The sequence below is a fragment of the Sylvia atricapilla genome, unplaced genomic scaffold (genome assembly GCF_009819655.1).
Source record: "Sylvia atricapilla isolate bSylAtr1 unplaced genomic scaffold, bSylAtr1.pri scaffold_207_arrow_ctg1, whole genome shotgun sequence".
In the NCBI taxonomy this organism is placed as follows: Eukaryota; Metazoa; Chordata; class Aves; order Passeriformes; family Sylviidae; genus Sylvia; species Sylvia atricapilla.
Window position 1 is genome coordinate 228 of NW_027077136.1, and position 21,792 is coordinate 22,019.

The following is a 21,792-nucleotide window of genomic DNA, read 5'->3' on the forward strand; positions in this document are numbered from 1 at the left end:
GGGCAAGGTGGGGCTGCCCGGGTACCTGCCTGGGGCAGGGCAAGTTTGACTCTGTCTCTGGCTACTTTCAAATCACGTAAAACCTTGTTGCTCCTTGCAGTTTTGTGGAGAGGCATTGTTGCTCATCTGTGACGTCCTCCCTTCAAAATGGCTTCTGGATTTCCAACAAAAACACCTGGTCTTTTGTTAAGGGAAAGACTGAAGCCTATGACTGTGAGTACCCACTGGGGCTGTGTTAAGGCTGGACACTCCCCTCGTGTCCCTCCTTGCCCTGCCCTGCCCGTTGTCCAGCAGCACAGTCCAGCTCCAGACCCCGTCCCCACCTCTCCGTGCCGTGCTCCTCTTGGTGGGGGCTGTCCCGCTGCAGTAGGGAACACCGTGGGCTGCTTCAGGGACTGTGCAGCTTGCCTGGCTGTGCCACCAGAGCCAAGTTCCTTCTGTCAGGCTGGACACTCACCTGTGCTGCTCTGACCAACCTGCCCTTGGGCCTGTGGGGGGAAGCTCAAACTCTGCCCAAAGCCTTGAGATCACAGCTGGTCTGAGCTAGAAGAGGCTCCAAACCAGCTGTTGTCTCTCCTCTGCTGTGTGGGGCACACATCCAGCCCTGCAGACAGCAGTGGAGTCAGGGCCACAAAGGTCCCTTGGCTGTCGGCAGCTCACTTGACTGAAGATGCCCCACGGCTGAGGCTCTGTCAAGGAGAGTCCTCTGTTTTCTTCTGTGGAGGGGCCTGTGAGCCCAGACAGAGAAAACAATTAACAGAACTAAAACTTGGACACATTCCTGTGCACCTCACTCTTGGTACAACTTTGCTTTCTTCCATCTCCTGCACTCACCCAGCAGTGCCATCTCCCAGTGAGTTTTGAGTGCTGTGCAAGAATGGAGTTAGGGGAGTGCTGAGAGCTCCTCCCCACTCTCTGAAAAGGTCACTGCCTCAATCCAATGAAATGAAAGAGGAAACATGTGCCCAGAGAGCAGAAATCCCCAAACATGTCCCATCAAATCACGGAGAAGCTACTGGGACAGAGCCATGTGGTTGCAGTATGTGTATTGCACTCTGTATTATTAATTTACTGATGCTAAGTATTTCAGCGGGTAACTTCCGGGGCTTCCAGAACTGTTCCTGGATGCTCTGATCACAAATTATTCATCAACAGCAAGCGAACAAGAAAAGCCTAGATGAACAAAGGCATTTCTGAGGCTCTTCCTGGTTTATTGCCTTTCAGCTGACTCCCTCTGCCTTCCGGGAGGAGATGTCTCTCACCACCAAGCAGAGGCTGGCCAGAGCTAAGAAGTTGACTCTGCCTCCAATTGTGCAGCCTCAAGCCAAGCATGAGACCTCCCATCACAAGGTAGCCTTTCCCTGCCCTTGCTGTTTGATGTGATACTGGAGGAGGGTGCCAAAAGAGCAGCTTGGCTTGAGCCTGCTCAGTGTGGTCCAGGAGTGTTTGCCCAGCCCAGGGCAGAGGTGGAAGAGCCACTGTTTGCTCAGTGTGAGCTGGGCAGATGTACAGACCGGAGTCTGTACTTTGCTGGGGGTGAGTGCAGAATCTTCCTGCCAGCAGCTGAACCTCTCCCTGCTCTCTCTTGCCTCTCCTTGCAGTCCGTGGCAGCTGACCCAGAGCAGAGCTCATTTCAGCCTTGCCCACCAGAGGTGGTGTTTCAGAACTACACCCCTGGTGAGGTCTGTGAAATGCCAGTGCTTCTGAGGAACAGGGACAAGGTAAGTGCTGGGACATGGATGTTTAACACTGCTGGAAGAGGAGAGCAGGGAAGGGTGGTTAGGGATGGCACCAGGACACCTCCACCTGTCCCCACAAGTGACAAAACCGTCCTTCCGTGTCTTTCCTGCAGGTTCCTCACCTGGTGAAGGTCACCTTGGAGAGCTCCCCTTATTTCGAGCTGGTGGGCCCCAAAGACGCATGCCGCAAGGTGCCACCGGGCCTCTCCAGCACTGTGCACGTCCTCTTCACCCCTGCAGAGAACAAGGTGAGTCTGCACGTCCCAGGAGATTGGAAAGTGACCCTGCAAGGCTGCGTTCAGGACATCTGGCCTGGGTTTCGAGGACCTCTGCTGGTTTCAGGGGCGCTGGATCTAGAACTGGGACATCCTCTTGGGCCACGCTGAAGATAGGGATAAATGCCCTGTGCTGAGACAGTTTCTTTTCCTGCAGGATTATTTCCACAAGCTCGTCTGCATCAGTGAAAGGGAAGAGTTCATTGTGCCAATTCGGGCCATTGGTGCCCGAGCCATCCTGGACTTCCCTGACGAGCTGGACTTCTTCCAGTGTCCGGTCAAGTACAGCACCCACAGGACTCTGCTGGTTCGCAACGTCGGTAACCGCCAAGCCTGTTACCAGCTGAGCACCCAGAGGTGAGGCAGCTCGTCTGTGCTCCTGCAAAACACCTTGGGGTGATAACAGAGTTGGGAAAGAGCAACAAAAGGAACCAGAGCATCGGAGCTGCTGCCCTGCGTCCCCGGCTGGAAATGCGCAGCACGTGTGGGGTTTGCTGTTGCTTCTCATATTTTAAGCAGGATGCAGCCTTTGAGCTTTCTCTGTCCCAGATTTCCTGGAGGGTGCTGGAACATGTTAGTAGCTGGCTTGCACCCTCCTGAGCACAAGCAGCTTCTGAAATGGTTACTTGCCACTGTCAAACACATCCTTTCCCTGGGAGGCCAGTGGCACGTGGCTTTCCAGGGGTCCTCTCACAAGATGCCTCATGTGAACTGTGTTGTGGACAGCCTGTGCTGTTCCTGTCAGTCTCAGGAGACAATCTCTGTTTCTCCTGTTGGCTGAACTGGAGAGGGTAATGCATTTTTGACACTGTACCTGCAAGAAAATCAGTTCAGTTGCCTGGTGGTGAGTTGAAGATTATTTGATCCCAGAGGTCTTGGTGTAGGAGCTGAGGTCAGGAGTGCAGCACAGACCTGCTGTCTAACCTGGGCCAGCTCAGTGCTTTTGATTTTTTTCCCCTGGCAAAACAGAGGTCAGAAGGCAAATGGACTTTTCTGCTGTGAAACATGAGGCTCTGAGAGACGCTTCCACCAAAGCCCACCAAAGCTATTTAAGCAGGCTCCTTGGATTTTGTTCCAAAAGGCTGCTGCTTTTGACTGTGCAAATGTAGGCAGGAACTTGTAAATCCAGGCAGAGTTTTTCTCTGGATTTCAGATCTTGTTTTCTCACCACCAAGATAAATACCCAATGAAGTCTGGTATCCTTTTGCAACATGCTTGCCAGCTGTTGTAACAAGTGCTGCAGAGCATGTTGGATCCTGCTTGATAGGGATGTAAAGAGTTCCTGAACTTCAGGAATGAAATACTAAAGTAGATGAAGTAGAGCCTGGATGCAGTGACAGAAGGAAAGATGGGGCTTGTGATCTGCTGACTCTGCACAGAATTTTTCAGCACAGAGACGGAGCAATGGCTGCTTTAACCTAACAGACTGGATTTATTAGAATTGTTGATGCTGTTTGACTTCAGCTGTTACACCCTCACTAAAAAGTTCTGTATGTTAAGACTAGATGATACTCTGGTTTCTTCCTACAGTAAGTGTTAGTGGACTGATGAGGCAATTCAATTAGCAATAAATTTTCTGTCCTCCTTGGAGTGGACGGCAGCTTTTAATGAGATCGATTCTCCCAAAATCAAAGAATTTAATAATTCTGGCAGTTAAGGCACCAGTGGACCAAAGAACATTTGGCTCTAGCAGATAACTATACCATGGGACTTGAAGTAGATGACAGTTTCCTTGCACACAGCATTTAGCAGAAGGGCAGGTGAATGCTTCTTTGAGAGCCTCGGTCCCAAAACTGCCAGCTTTGCTCACTTGTCAGCTCTGTTTCTAAATTGTGTCAGGAGTGCTCGGTCCTTGGAATCCTCATGGCCATAACTTTTGCCCAGCTCTGTCAGTAAGGGGAGCTGATGCCTGATGAAAGTAAGCAAGATGAAAATGACCCTTGAGTCTCATTGCAGAGAGCTGCATAGAGAGTATGGGAGAGATGAGGTGGTTTTATGCCACAGGATCTTGTGAGGGCTGGATCTCCTGACACTAGAGTCAGTAGCTGTTTCTGATCCTGTCTGTTCTGTCTTCTGCTGACTGTGGTTGGTTTGCTCTTTGCTTGCACAAGTGAGCAGAAGTGAACTGGACTGCAAAAGGGATAACATCCCCAAATCTCCCCCAAGAGTCCTGCTGTCTCTGTGTTGCAGCCCTTTCTCTGTCACTCCGGCCACGGGAGCTCTGGACGTCGGTGACGCCATACAGGTGACAGTGGGATTTCACCCCCTGAAGACGGGTGACTGTTCTGTGTCCCTTGTCGTGCACTATGACACAGGTGAGTGCTGGGCACTGCACAGGGCACTCCCTGCATCCCTCAGAGCAGAGCCTTTCTAAGCAGAAAGGCTGGTGTGGCCATGGCTTTGAAGAGGGAGATGATGATAGTGTTCATGGTGTTCATTTTGTAGCCATCTAGTTTCTAGTCATGTAGTTTGTCATCTTGATCCTTGTAGAGCTCCATGGCAATGCCATTTCTAGAGAGCATGTCTGGTATTTGTTGTTTCCATTTTGCCTGAGAAACACTCACCTGCAACAGGAATGGTGAGCTTGGTACTGACGTCTGAGCCTAGATGAATCTCAGGAGCTGGCTGGGAATAACAGAGGTTTGAAAGCTCTGGAAATGAGGAAGCTTTGATAGGGATCTGTTCTAGAAGGTGAAATGCTGGTGGGTTGTCCAGGACATCCTCATGCTGTGCACATGCAGCTCTCGGGTTGTGATAAATGTCCTGATCCGTGGAACTGCTCATTCAGCTAAAAGCTGTGACACTTGCTTCTGTTCCCTGTGGTTTTCTCTGTTCCTTGTGCTTCCATCAGCCAGTGGGCTGAGCAAAGGGTCCTCTTTGCTTTGTTCCAGGTGAAGACACCCACACAAGCCTTCATGGAAGAGCTGTGGATGTCCAGATTGGGCTGGACAGGAATAGTGTGACATTTGGGAAGACCTACATCACTCTATCAAACCTCACAACTGTGCACATCCACAACCTGAGTGATATCACAGCCCACTTCCAGTGGAAGGCTGCTGATACTCAGGAAGAGAAGGAGCTGAAGCTGAGGTAGGTTTGAAAGATCCATTTCAGTGGCATACCTTGCCCAAGGGTCAAACTAACCTATGGCTTCAGGAGGTATTGGTGCTTTTGACTGGCTTAGGGTAAGTAAACCATGCCATCTCTACCTGCCTCCCCCAAGCAGATGTGTGTCAGGAAAAGCCACTTGGGGTGGCTGGTGGATTCTCCCTCAGCTGTGGCAGAGGCTTTGAGCCAGGAGATTCTCTTGAGGGCTGCTGGCTTTGGAAACCTCCCCTGAGCTTGTAGGTGTGGAGTGAACAACACGTAATCCTCTGATCCATTTGGGACCCCGTGGCTCAGGGTCAGCCCTTTAACTGAGGAGCTGCTCCTGCACTTGCACTTCTCTCTCAAACACGTGGCCTATTAAACAGCCTGCTGGGTTTGTCTCTCCTGTGGCTGCAGGCAGTATCACAGGCTGTGTCAGCAGGAAAAGGACAAGTTGTCTGATTTTCTGAAGGAGTGCAGAGTGGACACCACTCTCCAAGAACGCTTTGCTCTTCTCATGCACAGCCTCCACAGTGAGAGGGCAAAGGTGAGAAGAGATCCCATGCTGTTCAAAGATGACATTTTCTCCCTTGAGCCTAAGGTAAGTGATGGCTAAGAACCTCCATTCCTGCTTCTCTTCCTCCTCTTCCTCCTCATCCCTGAATAAAGTCACTTGACCGATCCCTGCCTCAGCTGGCTTTGTGTGCCAAGAGAGAAGTCATGGGGATTCTGATGATGCCAGAGAGCTAGTTGCAAATAGTGTTTCTGCCCCGTGGGCTCCTGGCAGGCAGCTGGAGCCTGACTAAAGCTTCCAAACTCTGTTGTCAGTATTACTGATGAGTGTTGTTCACTCCTTGCTTGTCAGTGATGCTCTAAATAACGGCTTACGGGACTGCGGTTGAAAACAAGAACTGTGACATTTGAAGATAAATGTTTCACTGTCTCCTTCTGCTTTAGGAGGGCGAGATCAGGCCCAATTGCTCCGCTGAAATCATGGTGTTCTTTAAGCCCCAGGAAGCCCGGGTGTATGAGCAAGCAGTTTACTGCGACATCTCAGGTGCGGCTCCTCCCCCTGCCTCTCTCAGCACAGTGAGGAGGGCGAGGTGCAAACACTCCCCCAGATCCCTGGGCTCCTGTGGAATTGCTGGGAAGGCTCTGTGGTCAGCAGGGCAGTGCTGGCACATCCCCACTGTCCCTGCAGCTTCCAGGGGATCTCCTCCGTTTTGATTTGTTCCCTCTCAGCTGTTCTGAGGGCTGCCTGTATTTAGTGTGCTCCTTCTCCCTTGGGAAGAACACTCTCTGAGGTGCACCCAGATGGAGGAAGAACACAATTTCTGACCTTTCCTAAAGACTCACTATCAACATAGGGGTAGAAGAAGGGATGGTCTCTATGGAGGTACCATATCTCCTGAGGGAAGAGAAGGCTCTGTATCTTCTCCTGGAACAGCAGGAGCTGGTCCCATGCAGCTCAGAGCTAGGGACTAGCACTAAGGCAGCCTGGAAAATGCAGGAAAGCAGAAGGAATTACTGTGCTGATCTATACATCTGTCCCCAGGCCGTGAGAACAGGCTGCCCCTGCACATCACAGGGGAAGGCTTCGGGCCCCGGCTCCGCTTCAACTTTAAGGAACTGGACATTGGGGAGATTTTTGTCACAGGAACCTACAGCTATGAGGTGAGCATCAGACTTGGGGTGGATCCTGGTGGCTTCTGGATTAGCAGTGAGCCTTGTGGACCTGTGGAATTCCAGGCAACTTGGGTACTTGTAGTACTAGTCAAATTTGGGAGGTTTCTTGGACTCTGCACCTTTCTGATGCAGAAAAGTGTGTCTGCTGTTCATGAAACCCCAATCCCTTCTTTTGGACAGTCTTCCTTGGAGATCAGCTGGGAGGCTTCCTGCAAAACTGCTTGACACGTGAAAGCAACACTGGGCCAAAAAGCTGCATGTTCAGAGGCTTTTGTTCCAGCCCCAGACACAAATCACCTTTGTGCTCAGGCTGTCCAAAAGCAGCTGGAACAAAGTGGCTGCATTTGAGTTTGAGTCCATTGCAGACAGTTTGCAGTCAAGTCCCTCCTGCCTGTTCCTGGGAGTCAGAGCAAAGTCACCCACTCTCCTTGGTGAGCACTGGTCAAAGTGCTTGGCAGTGCATTCCCTTGCTGGCCAGTCCCTCACCACACTGCAGCCATGCTGTACCTCTGGCTCTAGAAAGAGCAAAGTGTTTCTGGGAGGGAAACAAAGGGCCTTTCTACATCTTTGCTTCTGCTTTCTCCTACATGCAGTAGTAAACAGGTTGGCTGCAATGGAAGCTGAACGTGCCCTGCCCATGCTGGGGTTGGGCACACCTGGAGCAGCAGCAGCAGCTCTATGGGGATTTCACTGGTAATGCTGCCATGCCCAGCGTTGCTCTTAGGGCTGGGTGTGAATGAACTTGGTGATGCTGAGCAGCTTCTCTGTGCTGCAGGTCAATGTGGAGAGCCCCAGAGTGACACTGTTTAGGTGAAGTTATCACTGCTTTCCATGAAAAACCCAAAGCCATACAAAGGTGTATTTCTAAGTTGTACTTTTCAGCTTTTGCCATGCAGAAGCACAGGCCATCTTCTGCCTTGTACAAGTGTTAATTGTTTAATTCCAAAGTAACTCTGCCTTCTGTGGGAAAGGAAGATTCCTCATGCATTTCCATTTTGCTTTCCTGCTGCTGCAGGCAATCCTGTTAAACAGAGGGCCCATTGAGGCTCCCTTCAGCCTCATCCCTCCAACCACAGCCATGGGCTCCTGCTTCACCTTCCTGCCCCAGGAGGGCACCGTGGCCCCGGGCAGGCCTGAGGCCATCAGGATCTCCTTCTGTGCCACCATCCTGGGGGACTTTGAGGAACAGTTCCAGTTCAGTGTGGCTGGATCTCCCACGCCTGCCATCCTGACCATCAAGTAAGGACTCTGGGAGCTTGGTGGACACATCTGTAGCTGTCTCTGGGACATCCCCCACCTTCCTCATTTTGGGGTTGGGCAGAGAAAAAAGGTGTTTCCTGAGGTCTTAATCTCTGCTCTGATCCTGGCTTTGCCTTAGTGTGGGGGTGCCTGCTGCCCTGTGTGGTACCTGGGGGCTGGAGTGACTCCTCCTCCCTGCAGGGATCTCCCTCTGCCTTGGGCCATGGCAGGCAGTGAAAGGGATCAGCTTTGGGCAGTAGCTGCTCTGGGATGTCCCACCTGAACAGCCAGCAAGGCCCCCAGGGCTTTGGAGATGGGCCAGCCTGGGTGATTCTGCTCCAGCAGCAGTGTGTTTATAAACCTCTCTTAATAATCCATCCCAAAGGGGCAGCAGCAGCCTCAGCTCCCCTCTCATGGCCATGCTGTGGGGGACAAGCTGTGCTCCCAGCTCCTGTGCAGAGTGCTCTGGTACCTCCTTTCCAGAGCCAGGAAAGGGCTGATGTGGGAGATAGGGACCTGTGCAGCAGGAACTGTCCCAAGGACACGGGCTGGTGCCATCGCAAAGGATAGAATCCTCCCTCAGCAAAGGGTAGAGGTGGGAAAAGAAGAAGAAAAGTGAGGATAGGAGAAGTAAAACTCACTTCTCAGGACCACAGCAGCTCGAGGGCCTGTCCCAGATAGTCTGTCAACTGCTGACCATTCTGCTTTGGCAGCCTCCTGTCCTCGTGGGTGCTGTGCTGAGCACAGGGTGCTGGGTTGACTGGAAACCCAGGGTGCCTCTGACAGCAGCTTTTATGCAGCCCCTCCCTAAGGACACCCGAACCCTTTGCAATTCCCTTTAACAAAGCCACTCCCTCCCTGCCTTTGTCCTGCAGGGGCTCTGTGAAAGCACCGACTTTCCATTTTGATGTGCCCGCCCTCCACTTCGGTGACGTCCCCTTTGGTGAGTGTGCCCTGGGCTCGCCCCAGAGGGTGAAAGGTTGGTGTGTTGCTGACATGGAGCACTCGAACATAAGAGCATTCATCACTCCACACACTGTGGTGTTCCTCCACCACAGCCTCTTCTGGGTGTTAACCCCAGGGCTGCTGGTGCCTCAGGTAGCCTTTTGCCATCGTGACATCAAACAGGACCAAAGGAATAGTCATCTCACTGTTTGGCCACTTCTGGTTTCCTTTTGAATAAGTGGCACAATAAAAAATGGCACCAGGCAGGAATATGTATATCTGTAAGGAATATACATGTAAGGAATATCTGTAAGAGGAGCTGCATCCTGCTTAATCTGATTTCATTCCCAAGGCTTCTTCAGCTGGGTGCAGCTGTTTTATCTCTGTTTCTTTTAACTGTGCTGCTGACTGTTGTCTGCAGATGGATGGTCACCTTGGTGACATTTGGGATTGTGACATCCTTTTTGTGCTTCTCGTGCCTGGTTTGTGCCGTTTGTCCTTTTTGTGCCTCTCTTGCCTCCCTGCTGGAGTGACTGCTGCAGCTGGCAGTGATCACTGTTGCTGGGCATGGAGAAGCCCTGGGCTGTGCCTGCAGTTGCTTTTCCCCTCATCTATGTTCAAATGACTCTTGGTAAGCAGGCTGTGGGAGATGTCTCCTCCACACACAGCTGGCCAGCCAAGCCATGTATCCACTGCAATGAGCTGTAGTTCAGATGACAGAGAGGTGAAATCCAAGCACAGTTTTAGCCTACCAGGATATTCACACCAGCAATGATGAGATATTGATGCCTAAATGGATAATTGTGCCATTTTCTCAGGTTTTCCTCGCACCTTGAAGTGTTGCCTGTTTAACACCTCCCTGGTGTCCGTGGCCGTCACCCTCCGCATTCCTGGGGATGGCTCTGGAGAGCCCAGCGTTTGCAGCGCTGACCAGAAACTCAAACTCAGTAGCCAGGCTTGGAGGAAGGAAGCTGATGGTCTGATGAAGCCAAGGGAATTTACCATAAGTCCCTGCAGAGGGACCCTCCGTGGGCTGGGATCCCAGGATATCCAAGTATGGGAAGGGTCCAGCCGGTGGGGCTGGAGCTTCACTGGAGTGGGGGAGGGCTTTAGCTCTAAACATCGTGTGAGTGAGGATCTGCCCTGGTGTGGGGCCTCTGTGAGCTGGGTTACTTGGGACCTTCCTGAAGGAGCACTGGTCTGTTTCCAAAATCACAAGCTGAAATCATGTACCATATGGTCAAGCACTGAAGGCATTCTTGTGTTTTTGAGAGTGATTTCTTTGATTGCAAGTGGGCAGAGGAAGGATGAAAACAGAAGGTTGCTGTTAAAGAGAGAGAGAGATTGTTGTATAAATCAGTTTTCTTTCCTTCCTGGTCTCGTTTCTCATCTGCTGGGGAGTAGATGAGTTCTATTCACTGCAGGGGTCTTCAGTGGGGACAGAAAATACTCTGCAGTCATGAACTGCCCAGCATGAGCTGGGCCACACTTTGCCCTCAGCTTCCTGCTGTAAAGCTGGACTCATTCTGTTCAAGACAACAGACTTCTTCTGCATTTGTGTTGTAGTCAGGGGAAGAAGGAGTCCCTTTAACAAATCTGATATTGCCAGAAGGCTTTTGTTACTCCCAAAGACTGTGCTCTACTTATGGACCAGGAGAAGAATTAAGGCAGAATCCACCCTTTCTATACCATGGAACAAGAACTGGAGGACACCACACATGGGTGATGAGGTTTTGGGAGTGAACAAATGCTGGCTGCACTTCTTTTCTCTTCTCCCAGGTGACCCTGTGTTCCAACACCGTCAGAAACTACAACCTGCAGCTGGTGCTGGACGTGGATGGTGTTGGCAAGGAGGTGTTGGCACTGACCCTCACAGCCAGGTACCAAGGCTTTTCTTGCAGCCGCTTGTCTTTCCTCATGCATCCAGCACCAGCTGCCTGGCTGCAGCTCCAAAGGAGAAGCATTGCTGAGTGAGCTGGATCTGCCCATCTAGACATGACAACAGTGCTAGGAAAGCAGCCCACGGTGAGATGTCCCCTGCTCACAGCCAGGCGTGGCCCTAAGGCCCTTTTCTAGCTCGTGGGCTGCTGGGGCTGTTACAGGAGTCCTTGCAAGGGTCCTTGGGCAAAGAAGGGGCAAAACTGCTAAGACAGCTCTGGAACAGGGCACCTGCTCTGCCTGGGCATTTGGAAGCCTCTGCAGAGTGAAGCCTCAGGGTTTGCCCCTCCTTGACAAGAGGTGTTTGAGTGCAAAGAAGTTAAAGGGGATTCCTCACTGTAGGACTATTACATCTCTATTGGACTTGACAAATGCCTTATGCTCCATTCCACGCTCTTGGAGGACAAAAGTTCTCAGTGCTCTCAGCATCTCTAATTCCCTTGGGGCCTTCTCATTGCCCAGATGCAAGGTTCCTCCCCTGCGAGTGCTCAGCCCCGTGGTGACGTTCCAGCACTGCTGCCTACAGGTGCCCTACGAGGAGAGGCTGACCCTTGTGAATGACAGCAACTTCCCTGGCTGCTACTGTGTTCTCCCTCAGGTTTGGCCTTGCATCCACCTCCTCCCCTCAAATGTTACTCAGGGGTCATTAGGGGAATAAAAGGGGAATAAAATGGTTTGTGTCCAAACCTAAAGGTTTTCTGAGAACAGGAACCTGAATACAAACTTTAGGAAGCAGTTTAACCTCTTGAGGAAGATGTTTATATTCTAGTCTTTGACTTCAAGTCAAAAGAGCTTAGAGTGCAGTGAAAATCTGATGCAAGGAAGCTGTCAGCACAGAAGTGTGTGTCTGTGGATGCAGCAACTTTTGGACCCCCTGGGGATGCTCAGCACCTACACTTTGCATCTTGTTTTTTGCCTTTTTGCTTTCTCCTGAGAATTTTTACAAGTGTGTCTGAGTTGCTCTTGTGGTAAATGTGAAGGAGTTTAACATTTCCTCAGTTCTGAAGCTGCTTTTGATTCTGTTCCTTCTAGGAACACAAGGAGGAGGCTGCTGCATGGTACTCCAGCTCTGTGCCAGCTGGGATTATCGAGGCTCACAGCTCAGTGGAGATCCCAATTACACTCAAGGCCCAGTTGGTGGGAGAGTGCAACGTCACTGCTGAGCTCGCCGTGTTTGGGAGAGAAGGATCCCCACTGGTGAGAGCAAGGGGAGATGTGTGCCTTGAGCCACTCATCCCAGTGGGTGGAAAAGGGTACAAGGATTCTTCCAGGAGCTTGTCATCTCTGGCTGGTGTGGACAAGGAGAGAAAGCACTGGTGGCACAAGCAGCAGCTTATGCCTAGACAAGAGGAAAGGTGGAAGCCTCCTGGGTGGCAATCTCAGTGCCTGAGGCAGCACAGAGTAACAAATCTGGCAGATGGGATAACAGCCCCAGCCTAAAAGCCAGAGAGTCTCACTCTCTGCCCTGTTATCAGACAAACACAAGTGCTGCCTCATTACAGCGGCTCAAAACCACACAAGGATGTCCCTGAGTCCTGCTAAAGCAAGCACTGTGTACAAGACTACGCTGAAGGAATGTTTTGTGCAGAGCTGGATTGAGGCTTCTCTGAAAGCCAAGTCCCTCCGATCTGAAAAACATCCATCATATTTCCTCAGCAAAAGCCCAGCCAAAAACAGATGAATGTCCACACGACTTGCATCTGGAGTACAGACTCGGCTTGTTTTTTCCACCAAGTTTGGAAATGGATGAGGCAAGCAATTCCTGAACTAAAGCTCCTAAAAGAGGATTCTGAAGATTCTAAAGATGATTCTAAGGATTCTAAAGAAGATTCTAAAAGAGCTCCTAAAAGAGGCATATGTCATAACAGCAAGAGTGACTACTAAATACAGGCCCTGTCTGCCAGGCAGGGATGCTCTTCACCCCTCCATAGTCTGATTTGTGACATTAGCACCCCACCAATGCCAGCAGTGCTGCAGGATGTGGGGGTGTGTATGTAGCAGTAACACTGAGGACAAATTTGCTTCCTGCTTTTATTCTTCTTCCTGTGTGTCACATTGCCTGCAATGCTGGTGTCAGTTCAGACTTTTTTTTTCCCAAGAAAAAATACAGCTTGAATGATGCAATTACTAATTAATGCCCCTTACTCCTATACATGAGGAATACACCTAAGCACAAGTTGAAGGCAGCTAACCTGCCTCCTCTCTACTCTGAAGAGCCTGCTTTGCTTCTGACTTGTGCTGGTTCCACCAGTGTAGCTTTGTGAAAGTTAAAGAACTTGGTGTTCAGGGATGGCTGTGCAGCAGCAGAAGTTGGGAAAGTGGTTTGGGGCAAGATGGAGCAGTGAATGAAGCAGGCAGGAGGCAGAGGAAACAGCAATTTCCTATGGAGGAAAAAGGAGGAGGTGTGAAGAAGCAAGTGTGGCAAACAGCAATTCTCTGTCCCCTGATAACAGGAGCTTGTGGCTTTCAGGTGGCATCACTGCATTCCCCACACTTGCTCCAGGCCTTCTGTTTCTGCATCACTTGTAACTTCAAACTGCCACAATTATCCCCAGGCTAGGAATGCTCTTAGAGCTGGCTAAGTTTTTAAAACTCTCCTTGTTGAGTCTTTTTTTTTGTTCTTTCCTCTCTTCTTCCTACAACAGAAAATCCATTTAGAGTGCATTGGCCACGGACCCATTGTCTATGTCTATCCGAGGAAGATAAACTTTGGCAGTATCCCAGTCTTACAAGACAGCTCCAAAAGGCTCTATATCTCCAATCACAGTGACATTCCTGCATCCTTCTGGGCAGAGATGGTAAGTGTCTGTGGGGCTGTTTTCCAGGGAAAAGGGCAGGTTAGTAGCAGCCCTTGACTTGTTTTTTGTATGCAATGTTTCTGTGTTGTTCTGTGTGAGTGGACAAGAGATTCCATCTGAGCACAAGCAAGAGGAGGCAGAATCCCAGGCACACCTCTGTGAAAGACTGTGCAGAGAGGCTGGAGCAGAAATGAGTCTGGATCATGTTTGCAAGTCCTCTCTTTATTTTGTGGAAGATATTTAACTGTGCGAGTCATGTTTTTGGAGCTCTGAGATCAAGAGAAGCCTGTGGCCCTTTTTCTGCTGGATGGGCACGGATTTCCCCATGGATTCCCCATTCCATCTGCACTTGTTTTGTGCCAGACTTCTGGTAATGGCAGAAACCAGGGTGTGAGATGTGCCCTCAGACTGCTGGTGGGAAGGCAAGTTTCACCACTCCTGTGGGTCAGGCCAGTAGGGCTGTTGCTCACAAATGTACCCGTGAGGGTTGTGCACCCCAGTGTGTCTGAGTCTCTGCAGCATTGCAGAAGGGACCACCTGCAGAGAAAGGTTGTTTCATTGGTGGAGGTTACACAGGGGGACAAGCTGCAGGGCTGGAGCTGGAGCTGCTCCTCTGGCAGGAGGAGCAGCCAGGAAGGGTACATGGCTTGGGGCTGAGTGGCATGTGCTCCCTGCTGGAGGGGGCATGTGGGAGAGGCTTGAAAACAGCTTTGAAAAGAGATTTGATCTCTATATTGGGTAGCTTCAGCTTCTGGAGCTGGTTAAAGCCAAGCCTGACACTGTGGACTTGTTTGTGTTTGTGGATAAAGCATTGGGTGTTATGGGAGAGTCCAGGCTCAGCCTCCTGGGCCAAGGAGGAGTGGGGTGAATTTTCCTCTTGCTGCTTTTCCAGCTCTTTGGGGCATAACCATAACCCCAAAGCAGGAGATTGCCAAGGCAGCTTTCCCTGACTCCACAGTGAAATTCTGCTTTCAGCCTCTGCAGGGAGCAATGCACCTTGGCTGGGTGGGCCTGGCATGTAAAGGATGGGCTTCACATGCTTGTACCAGGGCTGGACCTGCAGAGCTGTGTCTGTACAGCTGTGCTGGTGCAGGGCCTTTCCTCCCCCCACCTGGGCTGTTGCAGCTCTCTTGTCCCATCTGTAGAGGGAGGTCCATGAGAAAGCAGAGGATGAGAATTCTTAGGAAGGCCATGCCATGCCCAGAGGGCACGTCTTGCAAGGTTTTTTTCTTCCTCCTGCTTTCCTCCCCTGCTATAACGATGTAGAGCTGACTTTTCCAAAGCAGAGGGCACTGGGGCCTCTCTACAGCTGATGGTCAGTGGGAAGTGAGGGCCTCAGTCCTTCAGGGGCTGCTGAGAAGCACTGATGGCCCTTTGGGAAAGGAGACTTTGAGGTTTTCCTCAGCTGGCTTTGCAGAGTTATTCTTCAGGCTCTCAGCAGTGTCCTCCAGCTGTGTGGCTGCTGGGCTGGGATTTGAGCAGTCCTGACTTCCTCCGGCCTTGAGCCTTTGTGCAGAGCAACTCTCCTGTTGGGAAGCCAGGAGAGAGTAAATAGCTTCCCTTGGCAAGCACTCCAGAGAGAGCCAGGAGGGGAAATAACCTTCTCCTGAGGAGGAGCATCCCTTGAGTTGAGCAAAACGGGGCTCATGACCTGAGTCAGTTAAAGGAAGGTAAAATACACATTGTAGGAGCTCTTGGAGAGTTGCTGCTGCCAGACACCATAGCTGACATTTAGGGAAATTAAACCTGTATGATTTTTACACTCCTCTCCTTAGCCTTCCTGTCTCCTGCACCTCACAGCAGAGCAGGGCCCATGGTTTCCATCCTAAGCTCGTGTTTGGTTTGTCTTACAGGCTGGGAAAGGCTCACGCTGGAGGATTGAACCCAATAGAGGAGTGGTCCCCCCTAATTCCGAAGTGCTTGTGACTGTCATAGCAAACCTGAATGACACTGAGAAATTCCAGGACAAGGTGAAGGTGTTCACTGAGAACAGCCCCACGACCCTCATCTCAGTGCAGGCTGTGGGCACTGGCACCACAATTGCCAGTGATAAACCTCTCGGTCCGCAGCTCAACTTGCACTACCACTTCAGGTAGGAGACTCTCGGCTTCACTTCTCCTCTGGGTTCAGCAAGGAACAATTTTTCCATAGTCCTTCAGGCTTGCTCTTCTCCAATACTCAAGGCCCCAGCTGTGTTTCCCTGAAGCCACAGGAATTCCTTTAGAAATAGGTCATCTGAGAGTGGCTAGGTATCCTGGAAAGCCACAGAAATGGGAAAGCTGGAAGACCTGGCAGGGCTGAAGCTTTGAGCCTGGGCAGCCTTTTGGGCGGAGTTTTTATTGCAGAGTGTGCAGTCAGGGAATGCCATCGGGGTGAAGGTGCAGCCGAGTGATCCCGGGGCAGCAGCAGCTTCCATGACCTTTCCCATCCCTGCTCCTCTTGCAGCTGCAGTCCGTGCCGTTACGAGTTCCAGCTGACAAACAGAGGGCGCCGCCTCCACCAGCTGTACTGGAGCACCGAAGGTTTCCGCGTCTCCCGGCGGCGCCCTCGTGGCCCTGCCCTCAGGGGCACCAAAGATGCTCCCCAGAGACCCAGGCCTGGCAGCCCCGTGTTCAAGCTGCAGCCGATGCAGATGGACCTGAGGCCGGGCCAGACTGTGCAGGTGGTGCTGGAAGGCTACTCCAGCACTGTCCAGGTGAGGCCCCTGCCAAGGGCTGAGCCTTCCCTGCCAGATCCCCTCCGCTGGGGCTGCTTCCGCAGCCCCTTGACATTTGCCTGCGAGAGGGAGCAGGTGACTTCAGGAAACTCTTTTATGGCCAGTTGCTTTCCTTGCTGGCCACCATCACTTGCCAAGGCTCTTTTGTGTTTCCTTAGCTACCATAAACCCAGCTTGCTGATCCCAAAAGACAGGCTGAAGGAAGTATTGCTCTTATGGGCAAACAGGGGTCACGGTGCCATGTGCTGAGGCAGAAAGGAAGAGCAGAGAAAACAAGTTGCACTTAGATTGGAAGCCCAGGCAGGAAGTCAATTAAAGTACTGTCAAGGGTTTTTTCTGAGGGAAGCAGGCAGTAAAACAAAAGCCTTGTGAATAGTAGGAGTGTCTGGGAGCAGCATTGCTTTTCCTCTGAAGACAAAACATGTCTAGCCCTGAGTTCTGGAGGGGGAAAACACAGTGTGCCAGCTCTAGTGATCAGTGCCATGTCCATCCAGGCAGGAAACTGTTCCCAGGGATAATTCCAATTGACAAATTGACTTGGGTCAACTTTTCTATTACTGCTTGCCCCGGCCTCTCAGCCAGCCCTGGTGTCCCAGGGCCAGCCAGGTTTTGCAGCATCCCTGGAGAGCAACTCAGAGGGGGAGATTTTAGCAGAGTCTTGGGGTGTTCTCCTACCTGGACCTTTCTTTCCAGGGGAAACGAAACTCTGCAGAGAAGCTGCCAGCTAAGTCTTGTATGCCTTGCCTGGCTCAGGACCCTGAGCACAGATATTTCGAATAAAATGGGTGGCAGCACAGAAAGAAAAGCGAGCTATTGACGAGAGCAGAGACTAACTAGAGTCCCTAATAATAAATGACAGGAATAGGCCCATGGAGGGGTGGCAAGCCAGTGTGGGCTGTTTGGCCTGCCAGCACACCCGGGTGACGAGTGCATCTTGTGTGCAGGAGGTGACGGAGCGGCTGCTGTTCTGCTATGTTGGGGAAGAGAGAGCAAAGAAGCTGATCAATGCAAGTGGATGTCACCTGCAAGTTCATTGCCCTGTTGTGCAAATGTCACCCGGAGCAATCACTTTCCGTGTGGTGAAGGTAAGACTCTGGACTGCGTGCTGGCATTTAAAGGTGTAACTCATAAATTGGCTGGAAGTTAATTGAAATATGTGCACTTCTGGGGCTGAAAAATGGGAAATGCATCCGAAGGGAAAGGAAGGAGGTCTGTGGTCACTTGAGGCTGTGTTCCCTTGTCTCCTGTTTCTGTAGAAACCCAGTGATGTCCTGATGCTGCAGTACCAGCCTTTGTCTATAAAAACACCTGCTCACTGCCACTGAGCTTTGTGCTGGACTTGGAGCAGCCATTCCTAATCTGCAGTGGGACCAGCAGCCCCTCCCTGCAGATTCCAAGGTGAGCCTCTGTGTGCTTGTTCAGTGGGGTTTGAAGAAGGGATGGTGGTGTGCACTTCTCTGGGGAGGTCCTCCAGAAGTTTCTTCTGTCGTGTCAGTAGTGGATTGGCCTGATCTGCCTCAGCAGAGCTGCTGAAGGAATCAAAATCATATCTGAATTGCTAACATCCATGCTGGCTCTAAAACGTGAGGAGAGGGGAGCAGGAAAACAGACTGGGGCAAAGCTGTGCAGTAAAGGTGTCTCCTGGGAAAGCATCCCAGCTCTCCAGAAATCACCCCTTGTATTGCTGCTGAGCACAGAAATGTGAGCCTGAGAGAATCTCAGACCAGAGCGTGGTGTCTGCAGACAGATCCTCACTGCAAAGAAATGAGGGTGGACTGAGGAGCCCACACTTGTGGGGGTCACACTTTGAACGTTTACTGTTTCCTGCTGTCAGGCCTTGGGACCTTGATCACAAAGGTGATTAATGCTCTCATCTCCTTGCAGCCCATGACACTGGATGTAGGGGAGGAGCTTCAGCTCTGCATCCAGTTTAACCCAGCTTATGAGGACAACCTGCACAGCCGGGGTGGCAAAGAGGGTTCTCAGGATGCGCTTCATGGAGCATCCTCATGAGGAGCAGCTCACTGTGCAGGGAGAAGTCTTCTTCCCAAATCTCCATCTTGAGGCCGAGGCCGTGGACTTTGGCTGCATCATAAATGACACTGAGCAAATGCTCTATATGGAGATGACCAACTGCAGCCCAATTCCTGTCCAGTACCACTGGTCATTTCTGGACAGACAGCAAGGTGAACACCATAAGGTGTGTGCATCATCCCTGTGCTGCTCCCAGCATGGAGCTGCTCCAGCCTGGTTTTGGAGTGGCTGTCACTGAGCTCACCACACCAGCACCCAGCCAGGGCTGCATCCCAGTGAGGAGCTGCTCTTGCAGGCATCCCTCTCTCCCACCACACGTCGATGATCACAGTTATGTTATGTTCCAGGTTCAGGCCTCCACCACCTAAATTCAAACGCCAGTCATCAGAGAAGGGAGAGACTGAAAGTGTGGAGGAGACAACTGAAACCTCAGAAACAATACAGGATTCTGCCCAGGAGGATTCTGACCAGGAAGGTCCTGCCCAAGAGGATAGTGATCAGGAGGACACTGATCAGGAAGACACTGATCAGGAAGACACTGACCAGGTGGACAGTGATCAGGAGGACAGTGATCAGGAGGACAGTGACCAGGTGGACAGTGACCAGGAGGATAGTGACCAGCAGCTATCAGATGCAGAGGACTCCCTGGAATCAAAGGTAGATCTTCTTGGGCATCTACCACTTGCATTGCCTCCTCAGCTTGCCACCATAACGTCATGCTTGTGCCAACCTCCCTTTTTGCTGCCCTTCTGTTCTGTGCCCTGAGAGTGACAGCTGGACATGGGGTGTCTGGGCAGGGAGAAATAGGGAAATTTTTGCTCAGAGAAGCCCACTCAGACCCTACAGACCTGTGCTGAGTTGGGGATTTTGCTATTGTTTATTTGCTGTATAATGTAAAATGGGGTCTTTATCTGCATCATGATGAGATGGCTTCCAGCTTCCTTTGTGTGTCAAGCCATGAAGAGTCCTGATCTCCCTGTAGCCCCTTCCCAGCACAGCCAGAGTGCTCACATCTCTGCCTTCACCTGAAAGCTGGGATTGCAGTCACAGCTCTCGAGCTGTCTTTTATAAAGCAAGACTTTGCAAAGTCACTGTGTCTTCCTCCAAACAAGGAAAAAGGCCTTTGATCTGCCAACTGGCCAATTTGGTGAACATTAGTACTTTGGAGTGGGAAATGGCCCCTTGTTCTGCATCATGGGGAACAGAGGCTGCTCATGGGGTAATAATTAAAAAAAAATGTAAGGAAGCAGAAGAGTTTCTCAAAGCCCCAGCGTTGGCATTAAGGAGGGGGGTTGTACCTGCTCACACACAAATACCAGTTGTTTTAACTCTGCCCAGTTTTTCTGAATCAGGAGAAACAAAGCCCTGTAGATGCAGCGAAAAGTGTGGCTGAATGTTTTCAGACAGAAGCATAAGATCATCTTTATTTCCTGCTTGTTGCCACGTATGCTCAAGGAAACCAGGGAAATTCAAGTAACCATCCTAGAATCCTGGAATGGTTTGGCTTGGAAGGGACTTTCAGAGATGATGTAGTTGCAACCCTCCCTGCCTGACTGCTGGGGGCACCCAGGTCCCTTGTGCAAGTTTGATGTAGGAAATGCAGATGGAGCCCAGATCTCATCTGTGGGTGGGCTTGGACCCACCCTCGACTGATGGCCTGGACATTTTCGCACTTGATTTGTGCCCAGCTCCCTTTTCAGCTGCTCCTGGTGTGCTGAGGTGGTGGAGCCTGCAGCACAGTGATCTTGCTCAGACCAGCCTGCTGCTCACTGCAGCCCGTGGTGCTTGTTTTCCAGGAGCTGTCCACTTCTGTTCCATCCACTTTCATGGAGTCTCAGAGGCCAGTGAGGAAGAGGGGATTGAGTCAGTTCTCAGGGGTGGAGCACCACGACGTGAGAATGCAGGAGGTAAGTGGGAATTTGTCTCACTTGCACGTTCCCAGTGTGGAAGGCAGTTCTGTAGCCCCACTCCCACTGGTGGCCTCAGCATTGCCCACTGAGGGAGGGGCCTCACATCCCTCCAAGCCCATCACAAAGCTCTGCTGAAGCAACTGGTCCCTGGAGAGGCCACGTGGGATGTTCTATAGGGCCGGCCCAAGATGGCCCCTGTGCAGCACCTGTGGAGGGCATTGCTCCCATTTACCTCATCAGGTGGTTGCCAGGAAATTGTTGTGGGAACTTTGGCTGGAGCAGCCAGCGTGGGAGAGCAGCACGTAAATGAGAGAGAGGGGGAAAAGCCTCAGAAGTCGGATGAGCCTTCCTTCCCCCGGCTCCAAGGGCTCCAACCTCCACGTCTCCTGTTTTTCTGAAGGCAGTGAGAAATGTTTCCAAACACAAGTTCTGCAGCAGAGAGAATTTCTTGCTGCCAGGGGACATTCCAGTTTACCTTAATGGAGTGTATACTCATGGAGAAGTGATTATGGGAGAAGATTTTCCCCGTGGTCCCTCCACTGGTCAGTGGCATGGATGCAGGATGAGATTGGGCTGATTCTGGCTGTGTTTGGGGAATCGGCCCCTCCAGCTATGACTGTGCTCTGCTCCAAGGCACAGCTGCTCTTCTGCATCCATTTCCACACTCAGCACCTCAATCTCTCTCCCCTCCCTCCAGGTGTTTGATGTCGTGCCACAGTGGGGTGAGCTGCAGCCGGGACAGAGCGAGCTGGTCACCTTCACCTTCTTTGGCCACGCCAACATCGTGGCCCGTGTCACGGCGCGGTGCCACGTGCAGGGAGGCCCCACCTACCAGGTGGTGGTGACTGGGGAGGCCTCGTGCCCCAGCTTCCAACTGGACGTGGAGGAGATTGACTGGGGGCTGCAGGTACCACACTGGGCTTCTCTTGGACCGTGGCCAGGGGGTTCCTGCCCACCTCCACCCCCGGCTCTCTCCCCTTCTCAGCTCCTCTCTTGGCCCTGGGGCTCAGCATACAACCTTGGAGAGATAAGTCCAGCATCCAAGCTGCCTTAGGATGGCCATCTCCATCCCTCCCTTCTCCCCTGGCTGAGGGACATCACCCTGTCCTCTTCAAGGCACCTATCACTGCCTCCTGGGGAAGACAAGGGTCCCAGTGAAGATGTCCAGAGGGACATGTCCCTGAGATATCCCTCCACTGATCTGCTCTTAAAGCTTCAGCTCCAAGGAGATGCTCTTGTCTAATGCTCTTGCTTGAGCCACAAAAGGATCCAGGGAGGAAGTTAGGCATTCAGTCACTTCAGGAGCTGAAGAGGATGTCCTGGAATAATCTCCCCTTTTCTTCTTTTCACTAAAAAGCCCACAGATATTTCCAGCTTCTGGCCCTGTGTTATCCTGTGTGTCTCTCTTGTCACCTGTATGTTTCT

At 51.6% G+C, this 21,792-nt stretch overlaps 1 protein-coding gene across 1 annotated transcript; it reads left to right on the forward strand.

Moving 5' to 3' along the window:
• Positions 1 to 1,224: 1,224 nt before the first annotated feature.
• LOC136374916 (hydrocephalus-inducing protein homolog) lies at positions 1,225 to 17,748 on the forward strand (the record flags this gene model as incomplete). Its single annotated transcript, XM_066340294.1, has 19 exons — positions 1,225 to 1,350; positions 1,602 to 1,721; positions 1,853 to 1,987; positions 2,172 to 2,371; positions 4,205 to 4,329; positions 4,906 to 5,104; positions 5,519 to 5,702; positions 6,059 to 6,158; positions 6,657 to 6,775; positions 7,803 to 8,026; positions 8,902 to 8,998; positions 10,751 to 10,851; positions 11,372 to 11,507; positions 11,942 to 12,106; positions 13,555 to 13,707; positions 15,561 to 15,799; positions 16,153 to 16,402; positions 17,368 to 17,508; positions 17,680 to 17,748. Coding segments are annotated over 19 exons (2,883 nt in total), but the record flags the coding sequence as incomplete, so codon positions are not given.
• Positions 17,749 to 21,792: the final 4,044 nt, after the last annotated feature.